Consider the following 27,481-nt stretch of genomic DNA (forward strand, 5'->3'; position numbering starts at 1 on the left):
TATTTTTCCAAGATGACATAGTAAAACTCCACTTGACCATTTTTGTATATTTTCCAGTCTCGTTCACAGCGAATGCATTCAGCAGTCTCAGGGTAGAAACCTTTAGGATGAAGCTGTATTCATATTGCAAAGGTCATTCTCTCAGTGGGCCAAATTTAAAATAGAATCCTTTAGATCTTCAGTCTAACACTCTCCCAACTGAGCTATTTCGGCTGTGCTTTAAAATAGAATCCTTAAAGGACACTCTGTAATTCTTGTTACAGTAGCATTAGAAAGTAACAATTATTTACACGGATTCTGTCTAAAGGTTAAGTTTCTCTGCTAATGTTTCCTAAGTCATTACTTTTAAGTTTGATTATCATATGCAGTCCTAAAGTGTAGGAGATGGGTAGATCCTTGTGCTCCAAAATGAGCCCTGAAGAAACCGGGAACGATAAAACACAGGACTGACTCTGCAAAGAAAACGATGCTCAACCTGTTTTTCACCGGGAAGACTGGCAGCAGATATGACTAATAACCTGGCAACCTTTGCACTACCCCTTTTTATCCAGGCCTTAGCATGAACTTGTCTATCTTGAGCCTGTTTCCAAAGTTAATCTATGGAATCTATCATTATGAAAGATGTCTCTCGTACACGTGTACTTAATATGAGTTTTCTGTGTAGTCATGTCTTCAACTTCATTGTGCACATGGGAGTGAGTTAATTATCACCATAATTCCCCCCCAATTGTGGTGTGCTTAAAAATGCATAAAGTAAACCAGCTAGTGTCAGACTCTGGAAGTTTGAACCAGCGCTGGCTAGTGAATTGTGTTGAACAGAACTGTTTTCTTATTTCTGCTGTTCTTGGCAGTCGCAGAGACCCCTTCCCCCATTCTAATGTAATTAATCCACAAGAGCATTTAAGTTTCTTGAAATGTATTATGTTCTTCTCACTTCATGGATACATTGTAAAGTAATGATACTCAAACAACTATATGGGGTACTCAGTTTTCATATAAATTAACTGTATGCTTCTTTGTTCAACAGATAATTTGAGCTTTTTTCATATAAATCTGGTTCCAAGATTACTCCCAAGTATATCATAAAAAGAATCCTCTGCAAAACCTAGTTATGGTTCCTAACTGAGACTTATGAGCACAGCAAAGGATTTTGCATTTTGTGTCTCATTAGCCCATTAAATCTATATTGACCCTCGTGTGTTCATCCTCTGTTGTCTTTGGAACTTAAATGGTGACAGCCTCTTGGAAACTTTCAGTAATCAAGAAAATCAAGAAAAATTTCCTCTGCATAGTTGAATGAAGACAATAATTCAATGAATATTGTAGAGTGTTGTAAGGACACTTCCAGATATTCAATATTTACTATACCTCTAGTCTTTGTCATGAAAATTACCATGCTTCCCTTTAGTTAGCTCCCCAAAATATTGACCTTTGTTAGCCTATGTAGACTTCATTGACAAAAATCAGGCTTCTTATATTATAAGAGCACTTGACTTGGTATTTTTGGAGTTACCTAAAATCAGTTGCATATAATTCAGAGAAGAGACGATAAGGCACTTAGGCCACATGGCTACTACAATGAAGTAAGAGTTATTTGTTGACAACAACCATCTAATGATGTCTCAGTAGAGCCGAGATGAAAGTACTGATGTTGAATGGGATCCAGAATATTCTCGTGGGATGAATCTAACTTTTGGATTTTTTTAATTCATTTTTTTATTTATTTTTAAAGCAAATTCAAATGACAGGAGTGCTTAAGGTTAAAACACTCCCACTGGTCAGTAGCTGCCAGGACACTGAGAAAGAAAGTCCCACAGGATTTCCTGTAGCCACATTGTGAAACTCTACATGTGAGGAAAGAGAAAAAGAGAGTGTGTACTTTTTCCATGCCTTCCGTAGAAGTATTCCTCTGAGGAAACCATGAGGGTGTTGGAGGGAATAAGGGCATCTGGGTCTAGCTGCTGGTAATTCTTCTCAAAATCTAAAATAATAACAGAGTAACTCCCTGTGGACTAAGACAGATCTCTGGCCAGCTTGGGTCTTCAATGTTCCTTACCTAGTTTATCATCCTTTGGAGAGCAAATTGCCTAATTTGGTTAAGAAGGTGCACTATGTGTGCTCTGCATTTTATACTTCTGATAACATCCTCTTTGGGCTGTGGACTGCCAGGCATGTTTAAAGCAGATACTAATTCTCTTGGACTTGGTTTCAGAAACATTCAGAGTGCATGGGTAAACCTTGTGTATGACCTGCCTCATCTCAGAACCAGCCATGAGTAAGATTTCTGATACCCAGAGATTAAAGAGTTATAAAGGATGCCACAGAAAGCAATGAGGAAGAAGTAGATACAGCTGACTATCAACTGCTCCCACTTGAGCTCTCTGTTCCCCTACAATTTCATCAAAACACAGCCACCTTGCTTTGGTTGTCTCCAAGTATTGCTTTCCTTCCTTATTGTACAGTTGGACTACAGCTACTCCACAGGATCTATGAATAGGTGGAATACACTATAGTAAGTAGAAGGAAAGAGTAAGACATAGACTCTAACGCATCCCTTCACACAAACACTAGGAAAGACAGTTGGGACAGTGTGCAATTAGAAGGGCAAAGGCTTAAAGAATCTCCTCTTTTTCCATCTTCTTTCTCTTCCCTTTTGATTGAGCCTTGTTTTCGGAATGCCAGTGAATGTGGTTGAATGAGAAGAAACTGAGATCTGCTCTCAGGTGTAAGGATGGACTTCCTTCTGGAGATGCTCTAGTAAGCTTCAGTGAAACGGGGAAGATGCGATGGGAGTCAGCAAGAGAACCACATAATGGAAAGCAGAGAAAGAGAGTGGATGGAAGATACACTATTTTAGATCTGAGAACATGGCTTTTCTCTTAACAAAATCCATCTGATTGAACAGACTAGAGGAAAAGGTTTTTGACCTGGGTTACTAGGTTATAAAATTAGGATTTTATTGATCTTTTCATTAAACACAGACAAAGTATCTTTCTGGCATTGAAGAATCTTATTTATCTACTTCTAGGTGACAATTTTCCTCTCCTCCACTTTCCTTAACAGCCATGTGCCTTGGGTGGAAACCATTTGTCTCTTACTTCACCCCACCTCCTTTGGTGGACCCAAAAGCTAGATCATGACTCCATCCAGGCCAGTCATAGGATCCTTACACACTGTGTCAATGGTTTCTATGAAACAGACAAAATCTACTAAATGCTTTCCCTGGACGTTTTTAGCTGAAGTCACAGATTAATGGCATTTTCTTTTTAGTTAACAAGCTAGTTGATAGATACCAAGACCTTCAAGCACCAAGGTTATTTGCCTCTATTTGTTCCATTTTTAAAACTGTTATATAAAGATACAGATAGAGATAGATATGGATATACATATATATATGTATATATATGGCATGCAAATATAACTTGTTTAGTCCATATAATGTTACTTGTATGTAATGTACATGATTTCATAACTAACTAATTGGTATTAGATAACGAATTAGGGGATGTGGTCCTGAGGAAGACTATTCCTTCCATTCTCATTATCCTTTGATTGCCTATAGTTCTTTGATTAGTATAGGAACCTCATGAGATTTCCCCCTTTCCGTGTTAGGATGTTTATTGGTGTTGTACTTGCCTAGGTCATGTTTAGTCAGCCATAATGTCAAGGTATCATGGATGAGGCTTCCAGCTGGGGCTGGGATCACATGATCATTAATTCTCTCCATCTCGATCAGTTTACAGTTTTCTGTAATGGTCTCCCACTGTTGCAAAGAGAAGTTTCTTTGATGAGAGGTAAGAACTACACTCATCTATGAGTATAAGAAGAAGTTTTTATAAAGCAGTTAGAAGTTATGCTCCTTGGCAAAGTGCAATTGTAGGTCCTCCTTTAAGATCTATGGGTACTTGGCTGTTTCTAGGCCCTCCTGTTGAGTAGGCCTTAAGTTCCATTAGAGAGTTGTTTGGTATCATGAAGATGTATGTGACACTATTGTACACTTAGGGATATCTTACCATGCTAGTCATCGTTTTGAATTACAGCTGGGTAGGACTATTGTTAGGACTTCTCTCTTTGGGAAGCTTGCATAGCACTTTGCAGTGTTAAAATAAGGATTACTTGAACATAAGTACTGTAACCAACACTGGTAATCAGGACTCTTTTCAAGTGACTAAGGAACAAAAAGCATAGACAGTGTAAATGTGCTGGAGGAATGCGTGTTTCGTGTCTCAGGCAGGAAGAAACAGGAATGCATGACATTTCACCATGCTACTTAGAATGTGTATGATTTAAAACATATGAATTGTCTAACTACGGAATTCCTCGTTTAATATTTTTGGACCATGAGTGATCAAAAGTAACTTAAAATAAATAAATAAATAAATAAATAAAAAGTAAAACTATGGATGTAAATGCACACACCCTTCTTTCCAGTCATTCATTCCAATCTCCCCTTTCCCTGCCTTCTGCAATGACTACTAAATTTTACTTGAAATTCACTTAAATTGCATTATTAGCTACAATGTAAAATAGTGAATGTGCGAAATGAAAGAACTAGGAAGAACCTAATTGATTCACTATGTGTGCTACACACAGCTAATATTTGAAGAGGAAGACATTTTAATAAGGGCACCAAGGCAGTCAAGTCATGTAATAAATAGGATGATTTATATTTCTTAAGAAGAAATATAGTTTAGGCTATGTAGTCCTCCCCCTTGAAGAGATCCTACTTATCTATATATAACCTTAGGATATAAGACGAGTTACAAATTAATAAGGTTCAGAAACCTATGCCCACAGTTCAAATGCTCACATCATTGTGTATTTGTTTTAAGTAATTTAGAAATGATTATACATGTGTAATTAAAATTATTTAACATGGAGACTCCCAACACTCTTCTAAACAAAAAAATAGTGTAGTGGGATAAGTGTTATAAAATATAGTAAAAATTTGAGAGATGATGGTAGAAATAAGTCATGTCTTTACTGCAGGGCTTTGAAGAATTTTCCACATAGTTATATACACTGAAGCCTCCACTAAAGAGATAACATGCACCGGATGTGGTTTGTTAAGTGATTCCTTTTGAGTTTCACATCTTGTGAAACTGAAATTTCCATACTTGAATGGTCTGCATGCCCACGCTCAACAGAATTCAAATGGAAAAATAAATAAATCTGTACCAAATTTGTACAACATAATCTTCCTGCCATGATTCCCTAAATGCTTCATCTCAACCGCTATTTACACAGCATTCACACTGTAGCATGTGCTAGTGGCGTGCCCGAGAAGAGGTGTGCTTTGGTTCCTGACCACTGCAATAGAGCAAGTACCACAATCAGGCGAGTCACGTGTGGTGGTTTCTCAGTGCATACAGAAACGATCTCATATAAGCTATAGTCTATGAAACATGCATTATGTCTAAAGTACACATAACTTAAATTTTAAAATACTTTAGTGCAAAAAAGATTCTAATGATTCTAGCTTTGAGTGGGTGGGAAATATATTTCATAGCCGAAGGCCCATGTTGGTAGTTGCTGACTGATCATGGTGGAGATTGCTGAAGACAAAGCTGATTGTGGAGGTTTCTTAAAATAAGGCATCAGTGACCTATTGCCTGATTCAGGTTTATGAATGATTTCACCACAACAGACAATGCTACTTCACGCATCTCACCCATTATATATGACCGTTCACAAACATTGGAATTATATCTGCTGCCATTTATTAAATGAGTTTATTCTTTGTTGCCATTGCAACAATGTCCCCAGCATCTTCCCTAGCAGGAAACAATACTCATCCATCCATTCTCCTCACCTGTTAGTATCTCATCATAAAATAACTACAGTGTATCCCATCCAGGCTTCGCATCCAATTCTGCTTCTCACTGTCCCTACATCTGCAGTTGTCCTTTCAGTGACGCCTTGAGTTCCCAGAAATCATCCATGAAGGTTGCAGCCAACGTCATCCAAAATCCTGCTGAGGTTATTGTGACCTCATACCCTTAGGTTGGAGTTATTTTGACCTCTTCCTCACAAATGTCCTTAACTGTAGCTAAGACGTTGAAACTTTTTCACAAGGTTTTCATTTTTGCATGGGGCCATCAGAGGGCCATCAGAGGACTCCATGTCTATAGCAATGAGAGCTTCAGAAATGTTGCTCAAATTGTGACTAAGATTCTTCCTGATCCATGAGCTGCAGGGTGGACGATGTGCTCACAAGCACAAAGACAGTCACAATGTATCTCACTGTACACTACCTTCACACCTCTTGGTGTGTTGCCAGCGGGCAGTGCTATTTTGTGGGAATTTTCATTTCTGAAAACTAGCTCCACAAGGCGAATTTAAGATATTAGGTAAGTCATATTTTAAGCAGATGTGCTGTCACCTAGGGTTTATTGGTCCATTTGTGGAGTATAAGGCTCTCGGATTTTCAGAACGGTAAGGATACATAGGTAAAAGTTTCGATTTTAAGACAACAGCGGTGTTACCTCATAGCAAGAGCATCATCTGGGCCTTGGAGGTTTTAAGCCAGGCATTTAGTCCCCCTACCTCTGCCTCACAAAATCCTAGAGAGCATCTTCTCATCTAAGGGTTTGGGATTTGTTGTTGCTGTTGCTGTTGCTGTTGTTGTTGTTTTGTTGTTGTTGGTTTGGTCTTGTTTTGTTTGTTTGTTTTGTCTGGATGGGAAATCTGTTGCTACTGTAATGCCTTACATCAGTTAGCTTGGGTGGTCTATACAAGTATTACCTCTCAGACACCATTACTTTCTTGAACTTGTGCTTAAGGTTTTAGAGACATTGTCTATTCTTAAACACCATGGGCCAACCTTTCCTACCTACAAACTTTCCTTCTGTGGCTTCTTCAACTCTTTAGAGACTTGGAATTGACCTGAAGTTTCCTCTCTGAGAACTAGCTTTTATGGAGCAGAAGGCACCATACGAGCTTCCAAGGGAGGAACACGCTACCCAGCTATCATGGCTATGAACTACAACCACCATCATGGCATAATGACCTTAAGGTTACTTGGCAGTAACTATCAGCTCCCACTCAACAAGAAGGAAAGCGCTCTGGTACTGGAAATTTAGCTAACTCCTTGGTACTAGTAAAGTCATGGATCTGGAGAAATCTTATCTCTCATTTTACCAAACAACCACGTTTTAACTACATGCTAAATATTTTCCTTATACCCCTAGCTAAGTATAGGCTTTGCCCATAAAAGAGGAAACTTCTCTTTGCATCAGATGAGGACCATTACAGAAAACCACAACAAACCGAATGTAGAGAATAAGAAATCCTGTGGTTCCCAGTCACAACTGATACATCTACAACACAATCTACCTAAGGCACAGGGATCACTGTGGGAGAGGGATTGAAAAGATTGTAAAAGCCAGAGGAACAAGGGGATGGTCTTTAAGATTGTGTCTCCTAGAAATGCCAGAGATGTCATACCCATTACGTTTTATTAACATGGCTGCTAAAACAAGACCTGAATAATGTTGACGCCAATGGACGTGCAAACATGGAAGGGAAAAGCTCATGGAGTACAAATCCTGAGAAAGAATAGCTGGGGAGTGCTGAGAGTGGAGAGATGGTCTGCCACTGGGAAAAGGTCCTGAACTGGTTAGCCAGTACCAAGTGGTCAGCTCTGTGATTATATACATACAGGCAACAGCATATGGACTGAGAGGTTGTATTTATGTCTTTAGGAGTGTGTGTGTGTGTGTGTGTGTGTGTGTGTGTGTGTGTGTGTGTGTGTGTATGTGTGTGTGTGTGTAGCACTAACAATAATTAAAGAAAAAAACATGAATTTAAGAGAGGGCGAGGGATGGGTTGGAGGGTAGAAAGGGAAAGGGGCAATTACGTAGTTATAATTTCAAAGATAAAATGTACTATAAAACGCACTCAAACAAGAATATCAACCATATACATGGCTGTGATATTTTAACCAAAAATGAAATTCACTTTATTTTTTGGTAGGTAACAGCAATCAAATGACCGTGTTAGACACTGGGATCATTTACTCAAGTTATTTTTTATGTAATCGTGCAGTTACAGCATATGATAAAAAGGTGTGAGAAGGTGGTAAATAGCCTATGTCTGAACATTTAAAATCAAAGCTCCTCAAACAAGCTACAATTGTGTTCACAAATAACAATTCAGAAAAAAAAACTGGGAGAAACCGAACTTTATTATAGACAATTTAACACCAAATGGCATGTCCCCTAGTACGCAGCAAGCAGTCATATGGGACATGTTTGTGTCCCATGAGATAAGCCTTAATCCATTTTTACATTCAAGTTAAGACAATTCAGCACCGTTTAAACTTGAAGGCTAACAAAATTTGTGTTCACAAATTAACCAGGACTTTGGGTAGCTGGGAAAAATTGAAATCATTGCTTTATAAAAACCATTGTCTATGTGAATTAAAAAAAATGAAACACACATAGAGTGGGTAATTTTATTACTTAATATACTGTTAGCAAGATTATTCCTAAAATATTTCCTGACTAAGAATTCAGTATTTTCCTAAAATCTGCTAAAGATTGATGCTCAGTGGGGAAGAAATTTTAGTGACCACAGGGAATGAGGTTCACACATGTGTCAGAGGTTAATATTTTAAAGAGCAGCACACTACTGTTACAAAGAATGCCTAAGGAAGAATTCGATGGACATTGTGATTAAATTATTATATAAAATGTGAAGGAGATTTTTCTGGAACTAGGAAAGCTATACCATCATCCCACCGGAGATGGATTCTGCGGTCCCCATATCATGATATTACTCAGATGGCAACGAGAAGACTTAATTATGCTGTCTTCCTTAGTGCAAAGACCGGCTTCTTTTCAATTCTTGATGAACTTTGCATCATTCCCACTTAGTACTCTTAAGAATGCAGTTTGGTTAGACTAGCTTGGGATTTTTATCATTATTCTACACCAATTAAACGAAGAACAGATGCCCAAGGGTCAAAATAGGAAGTGCTAAATCAGGAAGTAAAGCCGATTGGAAGTGTTTTTAAATCGTGGAAAGAAATGTTTACAAATAAACAGCTAGTTAAGTGAAAAAGAATCAAACAAAAAAGCCCAAATTACATTTAAAAGGCAGACATTCCATGGATTTGAAAGGTATTTTAATTATTAGAAATACACACCTGTATATAATTAATAACTTTTAACTTAATTTTTGAAAAATGTGGCCAGGACAAATAGTAGTGCTTAAATTTTAAATTCTATAGACATACTTTTAGCAGTTAAAAATGAAATAATGTGAGTCTAGTTTTCATACTTACTAAGGTTGGGGGCAGTCGTTTTAGTCTCCAATGTGTAACAGGTAAGTGCTTGGCTTATACTGTCCCTAACATAATGTTGAGTAAAGAGATAACGGTCTCACTGAAATTATTATCCTATATATCTAAAAGCCATATTACTTTTATAGAGTTAAGAATCTTAGAAATACAAGTTGTTAAATCTATGAATGCCAGTCTGGCTCAGTATTCATACTGACAGTAGTTTCCGTTTTGTTTTTAAAAGCACGTCTATTAAGATATCTCTATCAGAATGATTATAATTTGAAAAGATCGTTCTGCAGTATCAAAGCTGAAATGCTAGCTAGGTCAAAGAGGTACATCAAAGAAGCAATCCTATCGGTCAGATACCAGCTCAATCAAAGTTCTGTCTGTATTCGCTTACGGGGAAGTGTGCTTTCAGGCAGAAGAGAATTAAGTGTACCGCGCTATCCGCCCCTGGGGACGGCCCATCTCTGGCCCCTCCCACTTGCTCTGCAGCAGTGAGTACACAGCATGATGGGTAGAAACTGCTGCTCTTACAACTCTATGACACAGAAGGCAGGATTCCAGCTCACTGAGAAAGGTCTACCTGACACGTCCTGGCACAGGAGACACCTTACTTGAGATTTTAATGCTGGCAAATGAGAGAAAACGTCAGCATAAGCACCAGGAATTCAAACGTCTAACTCTCTTTCTTTCTGCTCCTTCTGAATTTAAGACTCCAAATCCTACTGCTGCACACAGTTTCACAGTTTGAAGTAAGGTCACAGCGGTCTCATTGTGGCGCACAGTCCCTGTTTTTGCAGAAAGTACCTGCTTCCCTCTTGTTTGCCAACCTCTCAAGTATGCCATGCTATGTGCTTCCCTAATTTGGGCTTCGCTAATTTGGGCTGTATATATATATTGACATTCCCCTTAATAGCTGAACATTTCAGAAGCGTGGTAGATTGAAACAAATCTAAAAAGGTTTTCCAGTATTTTTTTTTTTTACAGTATTTGAAAGAAGGTTGTGATGTTAGAGATTCATGGTGTAATTGCTGTGTGGGCAGTGACTTAGTTCTGGCTAACAGTGAAACACTCGGCAGTTGCATGTTAGCTCTCCATCTATCACACCTGTCATCGGAATGATTTCGCTGTGCTGTGAATCCTCGTAATGGTAATGTGAAGATCGTCACATTAGACGTTTCTGCCCTCAGAAAAAGTAGCATGGGGGGAATGTCAACAATTATCAAACCAGAATCTGGAATTATCTAATTCATTCCAAAACAGAAGTTGACTCAAGTCAGAGTGAGATTAAGCAATTAACAGAAAGAAAAGCATCTAAAATGTAAACATAGTTTTATATAGGGATGTAACTATCTGAATATATACTTCACCATCTCTCTGCTGTAGACCTATATTTCGTGACAACAATAGTTAGGTATTTGACCCTTCCTCAGCACCAAGTGTATCCATTTTTGCCTATACAATAGGAACACCTTTTTAAAAAGCAATCTATGTTGAGGCAAATACAAACCCATCATCATTGTCTCATGGGTCTGCACTTTAGAAAGTAATCAGTTCAAATTGTGGCTCATTCATTAAAATATCCTCTTCTTTTTGCACTATAATTTCAAAAGAAGGTAAGAAATTCAGAATTCTTTGAAAGAGCCCACTATGCACCCACAGAATTGAAACACCATTACTTCATAAAGCAACATGAATAAGTATTTAAAATGTGCCAATCTAATGCTGATTTAAACACTCAAAATCCAGTTATGTGATTTGTTGTGAAAGAGTCCAAACAAAACCTTCTTTGTTGTTTTTCCGTTTGCCTTTTAAAATATCTAAGTCTTCCTACTTAAGCTAATCTACGGTTTTCATAGGTCCAAACACCAGGTACTGCTTCATCCTTTGGGAAGTGAGCTTCTTTCTAATACCTAGGTTAAGAAAACACGATAGGACAGGTTATTAGCAGGATAATATCATGAGGTGAGCACAACAGATAACATTTTACTCAGACCTTGCAAACTTGATGTAGCGATTTTCCTCTGCCCCAACAACTACCACCTTGTAAAATCACTCTTAGAACATGATTTAATAGTGATCGGAGGCTAGGACTATGTCAGTAATATGAAGTACATGTCTGATGTCCACAGTCTGAATGTTTAAAAGGCAAAAAATAAGTAAATAATTGAATAATACTAAAATTGAAATGAGAAAACGTCAAGCGGGACTTAATGACCCAGCACCCAAGCAGGCGAGCTCATTCTATGGGACAAGAGTGATACATCTGCCATGACTTCTGCACCATCTTGCATTTGTCATTCTCTGTCTGCATACTTCTGGGTACAGAATGACACATTAACGTGCAGAGATAGGAACAGAGACCACGAAGTGCGTGTCGTTACATTGAAATGGTGATCAGTGGTCGCCATTGTAAGGAAGAATGCATTTGGGTGCAAATCATAAACTGCTAATTTCTACACAACAAGTTCCATGAGGAGAAACCTGGGTCATAGCACTGCAGAAGTGGGAAGGGCCCAAGGCATCTGGGAACACGGAGGAGGGGGGAGGCTACATAATGGAACATGTCAAATTATTGGGTGGGTTTTACATCCCACCAGAATGGTTTCAAATATCTGACTGGCATGAAAAACACCCAGTACTAGCGTAACAGTGACATGTCATTAGAGTTAGGGCTGGGGCAGTGAAAGCCAATAATGACAGCATGAGGTCACATGCACGTGGCCATCAGACTGTTCACATAGCTTCAGATGCATTGCACTCCTGCCCAAAAAAAATTCAGGTTTTTTCATCGCCTTCAGAGAGAAACTCAAGGCTTAGCTTGCTCTTCAGTTGTTCTGTTAACTGGACCAGAGCAGACAAACCCAACTGGAAGCTGCCTTTGCAAACACTGCCTGCAGTTCACTCCTGCCCTGTAGTTGCCCATGACTCTGAGCCCTACACCCATGCTCTTTCCCAGTCAGAGCTCTCAAGGCCAGACTTGCAGGCTGCTCTAAAAGCACTCTCCAGTCGTGGGCTGAGGAAATCCTTCTTTCTTCTGAATTTGGAGGTGAAAGTCAGAATATAAGAGGCAAGTATGAGTGTCCTCCAGGTGAGAGATTTTCATCCTCTGAGCATTTCTTATTTCTCACGGACAGATTAAGTATGATATTTATCTTATTAAGAATAATTAGCTTTGATTAACTTTATATTTCCATCTGATCAGTACTGCTTCTTCAAATCATCTATGAATCTCCTTGTAAAAGTACAAAAACCACTTGGCTTGCCGAATAATACTCACGGTGAAATGGTGCAGCCTGAGGCATAGGCGTGATGTCCTGTGTAGCGAATTTCACAGCGTACGACATTGTTACTGTAGTCTGATTCAGGCACCAGGTAGCTGGGGTTTACACTGACCTGAACAAGAAAAATAGCATGGTGTGAAAGAGTTCATACTTAATACATACTGTTATCCCCTCCTATTTCCACATTGCTACAGTGAGTTTGCTAGAAGGGACTCAGCTACCTCAAGCAAGAAAAGGAGTTTAAGTAAAGCAGGTAGTTAAACATACTGGATATATTACAAAAGGAAGCTGTATAAATTCCCCTAAGTGCCTTTAAAAAACCATACCATGGACCATTTAAAAATCATCCTGAAAGGTATTGAATCACTTTCAAGCACATGGTAATTTAATATTTGAATCTAGAAAACAGCAATATATTGAACTGTAGTAGTAAATCACATGTAGTAAATCAGAGGCCCTACCTTTAGAATGTAATTTCCGGGTTGTACATCTGTAATATCAATCCACTGGCAGTCTATGTCTGCTGCATAAGTATCATAACATCCGGGACTCAACCCCTGAAATCAGAAAATAATTTTAAATTATAGGGTGTGGCCAGACTGCTTATATGATATCTATAAATAAAATGTTGGGTTAGTACTTACAAGAATTGGACACAAAAACACACCTTAGCCAGTCTTACAATATCTAATTCTTCAGAAAGCTGTCGTAACATGAGGTAATGTCCCTATTTCTGAAGTCACCAGTGGGAAATGGTTTTAAGCAACAGATTAGGCGTCCAGCACAATTCAAAAGTAGCAAGCCCACGAGGAAGAAAGGTCTGTCGTGTCCTATCAGTGAGACTCCCTGCAGTGACCTTCCTGTGTTCTGGATGTCTATAGCGTGTTGTCTCGTGTAGCTTCATAGACTTCATCCTCTTCTGCTCCAAATTGAAATCATAATATCAACCCCTTAAGGGCAGAGTCAAGCTAACATATATTATTAACCAAATCCATTTCAAATACATAAAGCCAGTTCTCACAACTGTATGAGACAGGTGTGTTACTATCTCCATATACAGAGGAGGAACCCAAGGCTAAGATCAATGACTGATGCAGGGGAAACACCTGGGCACTGACTGAGCTGGTTTTAGGATAAATAAAGAAGGTCCACGGTACCTTTCCTCAACTATCATATTCCCTCTCTCAAATTATCAGTGAGATCTTCGTGGAGTCCAAAGGATGGATATCTGCCCGAACTGGTCAAAACCGCATCAGTTCACTTGCTAAGACATTCATACCAGCAAGTCAATGGGAGTCTCACAAGGCTTCCAGGAGAAAAATGCCAAGAACATATGCTCCTTGCTATCACGAGTCTGCAGAAATTTCCTTCTATTGGGGCAATGGGTAACTTCTTATTTCCTCACGAGAACTTTTAACAGTTGCATTTTCATTCCGACAATCCAAAATTGGTTCAACAGTGTATGTGACAATCGTGTGAATTCATCCCTGTTTTTTAAAGTTGTCACTTGAGTTCACTTTGGTGCTTAAGGTCATTCTGGTCAACAAAGATACTAAAAACCATCTCAGTGTGCTTTGGTGATGTGGGTTTGGCTGCAGCTGGATTTGGGAAGATCGAGATTTTGCTGTCAATAGCACAGGAGAGCATAGCCAGGCCAACTCAAAATTCCTTGAACCACAGGAACAAGAGCCATATTTGCCCGGATTCCCATTACTGCTCTCTCACAGAAATTGTGCACCGGATTAGACATCCATCGAAGACAGGTATAAGTAATGCCACCGTCAACTAATGAAAGTGTTTGGAAAATGCTTACATTAGCCCTGTTGGCCTACACCTAGAGGGCCAATTGCTCAAGTCCTTGAATGTGTCAGCAGCCTAAGTCATACAATCTTAAAAGTACTATTTGTGGGGCTGGGGATTTAGCTCAGTGGTAGAGCGCTTACCTAGGAAGCGCAAGGCCCTGGGTTCGGTCCCCAGCTCCGAAAAAAAGAACCAAAAAAAAAAAGTACTATTTGTGTGTGTGTGTGTGTGTGTGTGTGTGTGTGTGTGTGTGTGTGTGTGAATTGCTGGCTGACACTGTTACTTTATGATTCACCAGCTGGCAGAATATGTTCATTTTGAGCTTTGCTTATTTGAACAAATGCCTGAAGTTGCCAAGGCCATTAAGCAAGTAGACATTTCATGTATTTTAAGTCAAATGTGAAAAACATTGAAAATATAACTTCATTCTAGGTTATCTAAATGTGTTGTTTGGTCTCAGCAAAACATACCTATCTGTAGCATTTGGTCCTTGAGTGTGAGGTAACTATTTTTAATTGTGCATATATTTTGTATATAAATTTGTGATCTTAGAACATGCTATTTTATATATAATGTATGCATAACTTATACCTAATTAGATGCTTATATACATTTAAGGAGGATGATCCTCATATAACAAAACTAATAAAAGTCAATATTAGGGGACCTATGTCAATGTTTTTTTCTATAAATGAAGTCTGTTCAAAAGACTATTAAAACATTTACAATGCAAAACCAAGTGAAGAATTTTTAAGGCATGCACAGAGAAGGATAGAAGAGAAAACTATCACATAAAAAAGTGAGATTGCCCACGTGAATAAGGGTGCCTCTGCCTCTGTGGCTGACATGTGCACAATCCCCCGGGCAAGTGCTCTAACTCAGAGAGAGATGATCAGCATGTGTCCTTGTAGGAAGAGGGAAAATGCTTGCTTCAGGGTCTCTCGGGGTGATCACAGAATGAGAAAGCCATCTCTTTAGGGGTGCATGCTTAATATATGGGTGTTACATTTTTCACTTAAAGCATATGTCGTGCCCCTCCCAACCTATGTTAAATATAACTGTCTCCCTTTCTAACCACTTTGATGAGCTGAGCCAGAGGAAAGAACGGTCACCACATGTAGGTCACCAAAAAGCTTCCGGCCACAATCCTGGAATCTGCTTCCCAAGATGACGGCCCTGATGTCTTTGCGCTCTGGGTAATGTACATTCAGGAACTACTTGCCAAGAGCTGGGCTGGAGTAAAATTATAATGTCCTTTTACAAATTAAGGTTTTGGATGGAACTACTGGCATAGCTTTTAACTGACACACATTTTCCAATTCTCAGACATACAATAGCGCTTAACTCAGCACTATTAAAAACAAATCCATTCAAAGGACATCTGACATTAATTATGCTGGAGGTTTAAATTAAATATACATGTGTGGAGTAAGAAATGTGTCTCTCTGTTCTTATTTGCATTATTAAAAGTGATGCCATTTAAAGTAATTTAAAAAAAAAAGATTGGCTTCAACTCTCTGTTCTAACTTTAGGCACTATTCCATATTAATCTTGAAAATGGATAACAAAATGATTTTGCAGGTGAGAAAACCAGATGCATATCGCCAACAGTAACTTGTAGCCAATTGAAAGACACAGAATGAAGGCAGATGTTGTCAGTCATTCACGTGTATTCGGAAAGTTAGCTGCTTTTCATTGTGTTAAGTAGCAAGGATCCACATTGACCTCCTGTGATCTCCAGCAGGGGTTACACTTACAGCTGGAAACACTTTAAAAGCAATCTGCACCACCCAGTCATCTGCCTTTTCGCAGTTACTCTCCACGCTGATAAGGTGAGCTTAAAATGAAACAAATTATTTTAAAAAAGAAGAGCGGGAGGAAAGAAAACAGTCAAGGAGTTGCCGTCACTTTCCCTGGGTGTCTGTGGTAGCAGCCTACCTGTGTGTGTGCAGTACAGGCAAATCGTCTGTGGTACCCATAATCACAGGAAGTGTCCTCCAGACAGAAGCTTGCTTTGTGGCCCTCGGCCACTCTCCTCTGTGTGCTGGCATCCAGCAGGTCGTAGTGGCTGAATTCATCCATGCTGTGGTAATGTCTAATGTCCCACACAACAAAGGCACAGCAGTCAGTGGCACGCAGAGAAAACAATGAGGGCACAAAATAACTTCTTGTCTCATAAATTAAATGGTACTGTGCTCACAAATTAAAGCAGGATAAATTTATCTTCTTGTTTTTAATTTTTTTAAGACTTATTTATTTCATGTGTGTGAATGTTTTGTCTACCAGTAGTATGTACTCAGGTTCTGTGCCTGGCGCCAGAGGAAGTCAAAAGAGGGCTTCCAAGCCCTTGGAACTGGAGATTTGTGAACCACTATGTGGGTACAGGGAATCGAACCTGGATCTTCTGCAAGTGCTCTTGTAGGCCCAAGTGTGTGTGTGTGTGTGTGTGTGTGTGTGTGGTGTGTGTGTGTATGTGTGTGTGTGGTGTGTGTATGTGTATGTGGTGTGTGTGTGGTGTGTGTGTATATGTGGTGTGTGTGTGTGTGTGGTGTGTATGTGTGTGTGTGTGGTGTGTGTGTGTATGTGTGTGTGTGGTGTGTGTATGTGTATGTGGTGTGTGTGTGGTGTGTGTGTATATGTGGTGTGTGTGTATGTGGTGTGTGTGTATGTGTGTATATATGTGGTGTGTGTGTGTGTATATATGTGTGTGTGTGTTTTCCTCTTGAAATTGTGTAGCTCTTGCTGTCCTAGAACATAACTCTGTAGAGTCTTGAACTCAGAGGTCTGCCTGTCCCTGCCAGCCAAGTGCTGGAAATAAAGGCAGGTACTATCATGCCTGGCTCCCAAGTTTATCTTCTTAAAGAGCTATTCATGCCACATGCTTTTAAAAGAGCATTGCAAGCTTTTAACTTTACTGTAAAGATACAGTGGTATCTGTTCCTTTATACAGGGTTCACATTTGAACATTAAATGTAGACAATTGATTCTCTGTGCTTATAACCTGTGCAGTTTCTAGTATATTTCTCTGTCTGCCACTGCTGGTATTGGTGATGTGATGATGATTTCAAACAAATACCATACTCTGGAGGGCTTGCTATGAGATTCAAAAAACTAGAGTTGCAACATTTGTTAAGTCTCTTTGGAAACACCAAGGGGGAGCAACAGCATGCTCTTCTATCTCTATTGTTTAAGTAGCACAAACTTTTATTTTGAAATAAAATATTTCTATTTTCATATGTAAATTATGTGGCTAAAGTCCACTTTTCTCTATTCCTTAAATAGAAGGCTCTGAGCTCTTGTTCTTCTTGTGTGAGGGAGGAGCTACAAGGAGAATGGGTTTGAATTTCTGTAAGTGGGAGACCGCACATCATGATTTCCTGGTATTGACTACTTGAGTACATTACCTAGGCAAGTGATGGCATAACCACATGTAATTTAAAAATTAAAACCATTACATTTAGAAAGGGTAGGGCAGCCACTCTGGGGCTGATGCGGGCTTTTCAAAAGATAGATGTGAATTGGGTCCTGAAATCTATCTTTCATTGGACATGGTCTATAAATTCTTTAGGTAAAAGATGCCATGCTTTTATTAAATGCCTTTTAAGGCTAACCAACTGCAGATGATCTTGCCTATAGTGGATACTTTAACATAAGAGTAAATTCTATTGGCAGCCATTCTCTGTCCTTTCAATAGTTTTAACTATTGAGCGTGACTTACAGTTTCCGACTGAAAAGACAATGGGGATGGAATTTAGTGGTGAATGGGGCTATCTTAGGGTTTAACATTCTTAGCTTCAGGTATGACTAATCATCTGGAAAATTTAAGAGCATCCCAGAAGTACTGAGGTGCCCATCCACTTACTGGTGGCAGCTGTGCCACTCCCAGGAGTAGCGGGGGCGGCTTGGTAAGAAGTCAGACGTCCCTTGGTTTTTCACTCTCTGAGGAAATCGTAGCAGTACCCTGTGGTCATAGTCTCTGACATCCGCCCTATATGCTGAACTGTGAGTTTAGAGAAGAGCCATTAGATCCACTGAACATGGATGCAACACAAAATAGGAAGAACAGCTCGCTGTCACGTGTTCCTGGCATTCCCCTTCCCCAACTAGCCTCTTAAGTCAAGGAGCAGATCCTGAGCTCCAGTCCTGGAAGAATAAACACATCGCAACTATCTGGTGCATGAGTGAATGAAGGATAACAGTAAAAGCCCAGATAGACTGAGACTAAGATTTATCCTAAAAAGATTGTAGAGCAGAGACTCTGCATCTAAAAACTGTAAAATGGCTATAGTAATGACCCCATGCAAAAAAGATCCATAGGTGTCTATTAATTACTTGATGTGTCTATGATATAAAGTGGAGAAATATTCTAAAACAAGACACCTAGCTTTAGGTGGATAACTTTATACTGGACAACTACCAAACTGAGGGTGCTCCTTAGTATCTTTTCGGCATTCAGTGGTGTGTATCGTGCCATAAGGAACGCAAAAGAGCTTGAATTTCTCTCCTTGGCCCGACGGTAGTAAAAAAATCAACATGGAAGGTTCGTATAAACACCCCTGTACCATTACTATATTTTTATAGCTCTGTTAGTGACCCATTTTACTTAGCCAACTACCAGAACCATGCAAATAGCTTGTGCTCCCCCTGCTGGTGGCCAGCCGCAGAATCAGAGAATTCCAAGACCAGAATAGATATTTTATTTTAGGATTGACGGAAAACAAAACTATTGCCTGTGGTCTTATACCAAAACAACCCAGTTAATCACGGCCTGAAAGAAGTGTGGAATGTTTTTTTAACCAATCGAGGCGGGGGGCACCGTGTCGAATACACTTCTAGAGCATTAGAGAATAATAAGTGCTTCCTCCAACCCCCCCCAAACCCGATCCCCACTCCCGACACACACACTGTGTTGTTGAATTTCTGTTTTATATAAAGTTATTGGAGGTAGTTGGCGCTAATGCCTAATAGGTATCTTGGGAAAGACCCTGAGACCCAGTCTCCAGAATAAGGGTTTTCTTCCCCCTCCCCCTATTTGTGACTCTCACTGAGGCGGTACCCATAAAAACATTCCAAATTAACTCGCTCTCCAAGTCAGCATGCCCAGGAGGTCACGTCCCACTTCCCAGCCCTTGTCCCACTTCCTAGTCCTTGTCTGCGCTGAATAGCAGAACAAACTAGGCACCAGAGTGATCCCAGGATCAAAACCTGGAACCGGGCTGTGGAAACACATACCTGGCCAGGCAGTTTTCTTCCGCAGCGCATCTCAGGTTGTACATAGACATCTTTTGTACGTACGTGGATGCCTGGATGTAGTAGGGATCGGGTACCAGGTCCGGGAGACCTAAGGATAAGACAAGCTGATGACCTCTGACTCCTAGACCCTTTTTGTCACCTTTCGCCCTTCAAGTCTGCAGGGTGGGGCTGAGTATGTGGAAGAGCAGGGAAAATTGGGGCTAGGAAGGAAAGGGAAAAGGAAGCTGTTGGAGCCAGGAGCGCGGTTTCCATCAAATTCCAGCGCTGGCGGGGCAGGATTGGGGGCGGGGGTGGTGGTGTTGAGTCTGCGGGACCGGATCCCGCCGCCGCGCCCAGACCGCCACGTCTAGACAGCACTGACCTGTGGCCAGGGTGGCGGGTACCTACCGCGGACCTAGGGGTTCTTACCGTACTGGAAGTAACCGGTGCCATATCCAGGTCGGTGCCTGCTCCCGGACCGGGGTCTCTCATAAGTGTCATAGTAGTTATAATAGGGGTTGTCGTCGGAGTACTTGTAGGGATTGTAGGGGTCGTCGCCCACCATGCGATCTACGTGGCTGGGTGGCCTCAGATTACTGAGCTGCGGAGGCTGTGGCGACGCAGTCCGGTTCGCTGCGCGCCTTGAGGCTCCATCGCCGGCCCCCGACGGCGAGAAACCAACTTGGAACCAGTGGCGGGCTGCGGGCCGGGGACGACCCGCGGCGACCCCAGATGGGCTTGGAGTCCTCGCACGGGCAGAGGCAGTGCGGTTGTCACGCAGCAGCAGAATGGGCGTGCGTGGCTGTGCTGCAGCGTTGCCGTCGGCTCTCGGGGCAGTGGCGCTGGAGTCGCGGCGTCGCTGAGGCTGGTACTGCGCCCCCAGGCTCAACAGACTGAACACCTGCCCGTTGTTCTCCCATTGGATTGTCTGGCGCCAGGCACCGGGGGCGGCGGGAGGCTCGCGCGGGGCCTGCGGGGCGCAGCGGAGAAGGGGACAGAACTGCAGCTGTCCCAGAAAGAGCACGGTCCAGGCGAAACGCATGATGCTCCCGGCTCGTCCCTTCTCGGGGAGGGACGTGGCTAGGAGAAAAATGAAGACAGGGACTCAGATCCCGCGAAGGAGGGAGACCTCTTCGAGCAGGGAGGAGGAGGGCGAGGCTCGGGGATGGGTCGCAGGGACTGGTGCCAAGGGCGAGCGGCAGACCCTGCCCCCAGCCCAGGAGGCCGTCGGACGTGGCACCGTCCTCCTCTCCCCTTTCCCAGTCCTGGAAGGCGACGGGGAGCGGCGCACGACGGTCCGGGAGAGCGCACAGTGTCTGAAGTAGAAGGAGGAGAGAGTTTAAACTTTCTGACAAGTTTGCAGTTACACAAGCCGTTCTGGCCCCGCTGCCCCTCTGCTATTTGTTCGCGTAATGCGATTGGAAACGTGCAAGGCGGACAGCTCCACCACTCTGCCCCTCCCTCCCCTCCCCGCCCCCTCCCCTCCTCCCCAGACACGTTGCACAGGGAGAGTTAAGGGGAAAGAACAAAACGGAACACACATCCTGAGACACACTCGACTTAATCTGGGCCGAACATGCAGGAATTTCAAAAGACTCAGACAGACGAAGGCAGCCAGGCCATGGGCCCAAGCCAAAATATGCATGAAGAAAAATGCTATTAGGTCACCAGCCCTGGAGAGGCGGGAAGCAGGAGGTGGGGAGAGCGATGAGGGCCAAAATGTGTGCGTTGGGATGGGGGAGGTTGTGACTAACGCTTATCCATAAAGGAGTTAACCAGACAAATTTCCCAATGCACACTCACCCCACTTTTATGGGAAGCGCCCTCAGCGAATAAACCCCAGGATATCAAATTTTGTTTTTCTGGCTGTAGGTAATATGAGAAATGGGTTACAAATCTGTTTCCTACAGTGAATATTTTAATAACCAAAGTGAAAATTTACAGGGAACAAAGCTTGCTACGTTGAAAAAGTGAGTAAAGCCGACTCCCCCCCCCACCTCCTTTATTTTGTCTTAAAAGAATCAGTCCAATTTGCACTTTAAGTGACAAGAATTCTTTCATCCCTACTGTGTACCAGAGAGCTAGCAGGGCAAGGCAGTGCTTAGAGGCCCCTTCAAGTAGATTTTTTTAATCTGACTTCTTGCTTTCTCTTGTGTCTAATAAGGAGGTTTGACTTCACATTTTAAAATCAAATTACTGATGTTAAATATTGAAATTCAATAAAGCCTCCAGCCGCTTTTAATTCATCTTCCAATCTAAACAGAGGTGTTGCAAGAGAAAAAGCCTTTGAATTCAGGGTTTAGCACAAAGAAAGCAGTGGGTGTGGCCAGGAGGCTGAGTAGGAGGGTAATCTGCAACTGCCATGCTTACTAGAGCAGCTGCTCACATCCTACTCAGGGTCTGGGAGGTTCTGGACTGAATTCAAAGGAAAAAAATGCTACCAAGTGGTCTGATTAGACTCCGAGGCAACGCCAGATTTTAGTATCCTTTTTTTTTTTTCGGTTCCATCATTGAGCTGCGGTCTAGACACACTTAATACTCACCTCAGGGACTCTGTCTTTCCATAAATGATCATCCCATGAGGTGGGGAGGTGGACATCTGTTGGTTTGACTGCCTCCCACCAATATCCTATATCCATTTCCCTTTTCTTTCTGTTTTTATATTTTTTAAAATTCTGCCTGGACCGCCTCAGACCCCTACTAGTATGGTCAGACTGAAAGGGCATTTGTGGGATTTCTTCACTTCAAGAACTGGCTGTGAGACCTGGGTTTGCCCTAATTAAATTGTCTTCCTAGGATCTGAATGTTAAGGTGGTCACACGGTCAAAACTATTCCTCCTCCCACTGCTAGAAAAAGAGACAAGTCTTGGGTCTTTAGCTTTTCCTCCAGACTTTCCTAGTGCATTCTTTTGTGGATTAACATTGTCAGCTTCTGTCTTCTGCCACTGAAGAATCCTGCTTGACGCTGAGGAGGCTGGGTGCTTCTCTCAGCTAAGTTAAATCACATGGCAGCGAGTCCAGGGCAAGGAGCCTGGCTTTGGGCTCAAGTTTGATGGAGTCCTCACATGACCCCATACCTTCCTTGATACAGAATTTTGCCCACATGTGGCAAATCTACTGCTTATATGATGAAGATAAATTTTAAGAACAAATTCCCTCATGCAAGCCAACAGTGAATTATTTTCTGAACAAAGCTATGTCTAAGATAACACTAGTTGTCATTTTACTGGATATCTTCAAGGCTTACAATTAACTACTGGATTTCTCTAGACCAGGTAAGGGAGCTAGAGTTTTAAAAAAAGAAAAAAGCAGATGTATATAATTTTGATAGACAAAAGAAATATAAGGAGACATGGGAAGAGACTAATTATAATTATCTCTCATCTGAAACAGGCCCTACATCTGCCCATGACAGTTTCTCTCCAGAAGGGAATGGCCGGGGTGGTTATTACTTGACCACATGTTTCTGGGGAAAGACTTCTTCTATGGAGGTCAATTTAGAGCATAAGCACAAAGTTGCTCCTATGGGGAGGGTAGAAAGTTTGTCCTGAATCTCAGCTAACTTACCTTTGTTTCCAGTTCTGGTATTTGGGGAGTGAAGAAAAAAAAGAAGGTGGGGAGGTGAGGGGAACAGAGAGCACTAAGGGAAGGGAGAGGTGTTTCTTTGTACGTGTATTTTATTTTCTTTGGCTCTCAGTTCTTGGTAAGATTTAACAATTAACCCAAATGGATGGTCTTCAAAGTATTTTTCCAAGTTTCAACATTTTCTGATTTTCTTGACTATCCAGTGTATCCTATTTTCAATCCATTCACTGCAAGTTTTCATTATGACCATTAATATTGAAGAAATAGTTCCTTGAGCTTGGCTTTAAAATATTGGTCAACTTTTTGTGTCTCTACAAGGCGACACCTACAGAAAACAATTTTCCCTTTTTAAGTATTTTTCCATCAGTGAAATCCCATTGCACATTTATTTTACAGTATCTCATGAACACATACACTTTACAGGGTAGTGTACTATACAAGTGAGATGTACACATGATCCTTTGTAGTAGATGAGACTGGTCATTTTCTCCCAGTTTGCTTCAAAAGATTTAAAACTGTTTCATGAAAACAGAAATAACTAGTCAGAGCAGTAACAATGTCTTTTGTTTATTTTCTTTATTAAACACACACGTGCTCACATATACACACCACTCCAACCCATTGGCACATACTCTAAATGCCACAAGAGAAGAGAAAATAGTTCATTTTGTCCCTCTTTCATTTCCTCCAAAGTCTCTTGCTTAAGACTTAGCTAGCTGGGAGAAAATGAAAGAAAGGAAACATGTGGCCACCACATTGAGGACAATAGAAAGTGTTTGTGACCCTGGGGTGAGATCATGTAGCTACACATTGTGTTCTTTTCTCAGCGACAAAACTTCTGTTTTCAAAATTAGATAAACCAGTCTCATCCCATTCACCAGTAAAGTTAATACAAATAATACTAGTAGCGATTACAACGATGATGATAACTGTAGCTGTATCAAGATGCCCCAGCTCTTTAACTTTGATAAGATACACAGCTGATCCCCACTTGAGACCATTTTTCTGTGGACAGATCTATGGTATATGCCATAAAAGAGGGAATCATCCAAATTCTTTTTGATTTTTGAAAGCAAGTTCTAAATTAGCCCTGCCCCGCTTCACCTAAGTTCTCTGGCAAGTTGCCTGTACTTTCCATGTGGTTCTCTGAGAAGCACCATCGTGGTCAGCAAGAACACACACCTGGTAAAGGAGGGAGCTAAGAAGGAAGTGCTTGATGATTTTCTAAGAAAGATTGGTACGATATGAAACCTCTGGCCATGTCCAATATTGGACGCATTGGGGAAACACTAGGCACAAGGATTCAAGGAACCAAAATGGCATCTGATGGCCTCAAGGGTCTTTTTTTTTTTGAGGTAAGCTTTGCTGATCTACAGAATAAGAGAGGTGCATATTAGAAAATTCAAGCTAGTTACTAAAGATGTGCAGGGCAAACACCGTCTGGCTAACTTCCATGGCATGGATCATACCCAGGACAAAATGTGTCCCATGGTCAAAAAGCAGTTGGCCAGACTATGATTAGAGCTCATGCTGGTGTCGAGACAACTGATGGTTCTTTGCTCTGTCCATTCTGGCTTGGCTTAAAGCAAATGTAGCAAGCAGATATGTAAGGGGTCCTGTGTGCAGCACCAGCAGGTCACTCAGACCTGGAAGAAAAAGATGAGATCATGACTGGAGACTGCAAATGGCTTGAAGGAAGTGGTGAATAAAATGGTCACAGAGAGCAATGGGAAAGACAGAGAAAACACTCCTGTCGGTTTACTCTCTCCATGATGTCTTCATTAGAAAGGTAAAAATGCTGAAGAACTCCATGTTTGAGCTGAGAGAACTCAAGGAGAGCCATGCTGAAGGGGGTAGTTCTGGGGAAACTACTGATGGTGACAGTGACGGTTACAGTGACGGCGACGGTGAAGCAGCTGTGGAAGTTGAATGAGCTGATGGATTCGAACCTGGGTCCAAGAATCTGTTTAGAATCCAGACTTTAATTAGAGACAAATAAAAAGTCCTACTGTGAAAAAGAAAGAAAAGTTAAAAGGGCCATGTCTCCAGAATTTACTACGCAACTTTATATTCACAATTATTCAGAAATTATTCACAATTCTGAATTATTCAGAAAGGTACGACTGTAGAGCAGGACCTCTGAGTTACCAGAAACAGAGCGATAACTCCATAATCAAGGGAACAGAGTGTGAGCTTCACTGCCTTTGTTTGGGGGCTGGAGAGATGGTTCAGAAGTTTAGTAGACATCCTATTCCTCTAAGGAACCCAAATTAGTTTTTCTGCACCAATCAGGCTGTCACAAGCACCTGCAATTCCAACTCCAGAGAATCTGGCTCTCTCTTCTGCCCTCTGGGGACAACTGCACGAACACATACACACACACACACACACACACACACACACACACACACACACACACACACGAGAGAGAGAGAGAGAGAGAGAGAGAGAGAAGTTCGGCCTGAGGAAGCACATAGGAGTCTTGTCTTTCAGTGAAGTTGATGGCTTGTGTGACGTTTGCCACCCTGTGGTTTTAACACCTCGGAGGAATCAAAGCAAATGAGGTGGAGAGTTTAAGTGTCAAAGAGAACATTAGGAAAAGAAGTAAATAGGGCAGGTAACGTTAGAAGAATGGACTGAGACCTGAATGGAGTTATTGAATACACTCTTTGAGATAACCATAAAAGTAACAGAGTGAGATACAGAACCCAAGCTTTCCAGTGGGAGCAGAGGGAGGCGGGCTGGCAGACGTGAAAGCTGACAGAAAGTTACCCTCCTTTCTCGGCATCCTAGTTTTTTGCCACATGCCACTTCCAGGTATTCACCCAAACATAAAAAGTAGACAGTTGGTACACATTTGTCTGTGTGTCAAGACTGAACTAAAAAAGAAAATAAGTAAACAAACTGCCTCGAAATAGCCCAGAAATAATGAATTTTAAGTCTGGCTGGCTGGGTTACTTATCCCCTCGGGCCTCCTTTTTTCTTTCTTTCTTTCTTTCTTTCTTTCTTTCTTTCTTTCTTTCTTCTTCTTCTTCTTCTTCTTCTTCTTCTTCTTCTTCTTCTTCTTCTTCTTCTTCTTCTTCTTCTTCTTCTTCTTCTTCTAAGTGGAATTTAAGTCTGGGGAAGAGAAAAGTATTTTACCCTCCTGTCTCTAATGGTTATCCATATGTGATTAGGTAAAGAATGTTAGTCAGCGAAATGGAAAAATAGGAAGGGAGGCCTCACGGGAGAAGAACAGACCTTTGAAACATAGTGAGTCAGGCAAAGTAATTTGTTTATATTGACCACAAAAAGAGTCGGCCAGTTGGCAAAACCACTCCTAAGTGAACTCCAAGTAATTTGATTGGGCTGGGTGACAGTCCAGTGACAGAAAAAGGGCAATTGTAGGTGCCATGGCCTGTGTCAGGGCTTCAGTAGGTGAGGGTGCACAGTGAGGTCTGCATCCTGTCTTTATGGCCTCTCCACTCCCCAACACCCCTCCACCCCACCCATTACCCTAACAGCTACTTATTCACACAGTATATGCCTTCTGCTATGCAGGAATGTGCACCAGGAAGACCTATGCTCATGCCTAGAACTTCTACCACCAATGGTCTTCCAGCAGGCAACTCTTCTTTAAACTGATTTGTGTGCACAGTTCCCCTTTGCAGCCCAAGAGGAACATGATGACAAATGATTGTCATGGGAGTTTCATGGAACTGGTTCTACACAATGGTGTTATAAGTACATCTAAAGGGGTCTGTGTGTCAGGGGTAGAGGCAGAGAATGATGTTTTTATGTGGCCTTGAAAGAGAACACCTTTAATGAAAGTGTAAGCACAGTCTCGCTAGTGGTTATTTAAGTTATTACGTTCTTTTATTATTGCATGTTTTATGATTATTTTCTTATTTTCTAAAAGGCCATCAGCTTAGTTACTTGTTTCCTGTTTGTGCTTGAGAGAAACCATGAAGCCTTCTTAGTTTCAGGTTGAACTCGGGACCTTGCGCATGCGCATTCTGAGCCAAACCTGTAAATGAAGACCTTTCAAAGAAGAATTAGCACTGTAACTGGATTACAGCAAGCACGGGTTTCTTTACCCTCTACCTACTTTTTTCTTTTACATTTCAGTTGTCTTCATGAATTATGGTTATCACTTCTAGAAAGTTCAGGGACAAACAAAACACAAGGCAGAGCTGAAGATCGAGGTCACTGTCCTAGGCTAGTTATGGGCTTAAGACATACCACGTAAACTTGATTTTCTAATGTTTTCTATGTTCTTCTGGAGATCGTTAAGAGTATAAGGGCCAATAAC

The 27,481-nt window shown here is 41.3% G+C and overlaps 1 protein-coding gene and 1 pseudogene across 1 annotated transcript; one reads left to right on the plus strand and one right to left on the minus strand.

Moving 5' to 3' along the window:
- Positions 1–8,167: 8,167 nt before the first annotated feature.
- Positions 8,168–20,919, minus strand: Lox (lysyl oxidase). The gene is made up of 7 exons (NM_001414003.1): positions 20,035–20,919; positions 19,606–19,714; positions 18,236–18,373; positions 16,312–16,468; positions 13,035–13,130; positions 12,570–12,685; positions 8,168–11,202 (listed from the first exon to the last, which is right to left on the minus strand). Exons 1-7 carry the CDS (start codon positions 20,645–20,647, stop codon positions 11,196–11,198), a joined length of 1,236 nt encoding a protein of 411 aa, NP_001400932.1. The 5' UTR covers positions 20,648–20,919; the 3' UTR covers positions 8,168–11,195.
- Rps3a-ps12 (ribosomal protein S3a, pseudogene 12) lies at positions 20,649–25,123 on the plus strand (annotated as a pseudogene).
- Positions 25,124–27,481: the final 2,358 nt, after the last annotated feature.

Source organism: Rattus norvegicus, chromosome 18, assembly GCF_036323735.1.
Source record: "Rattus norvegicus strain BN/NHsdMcwi chromosome 18, GRCr8, whole genome shotgun sequence".
NCBI classification, from domain to species: domain Eukaryota; kingdom Metazoa; phylum Chordata; class Mammalia; order Rodentia; family Muridae; genus Rattus; species Rattus norvegicus.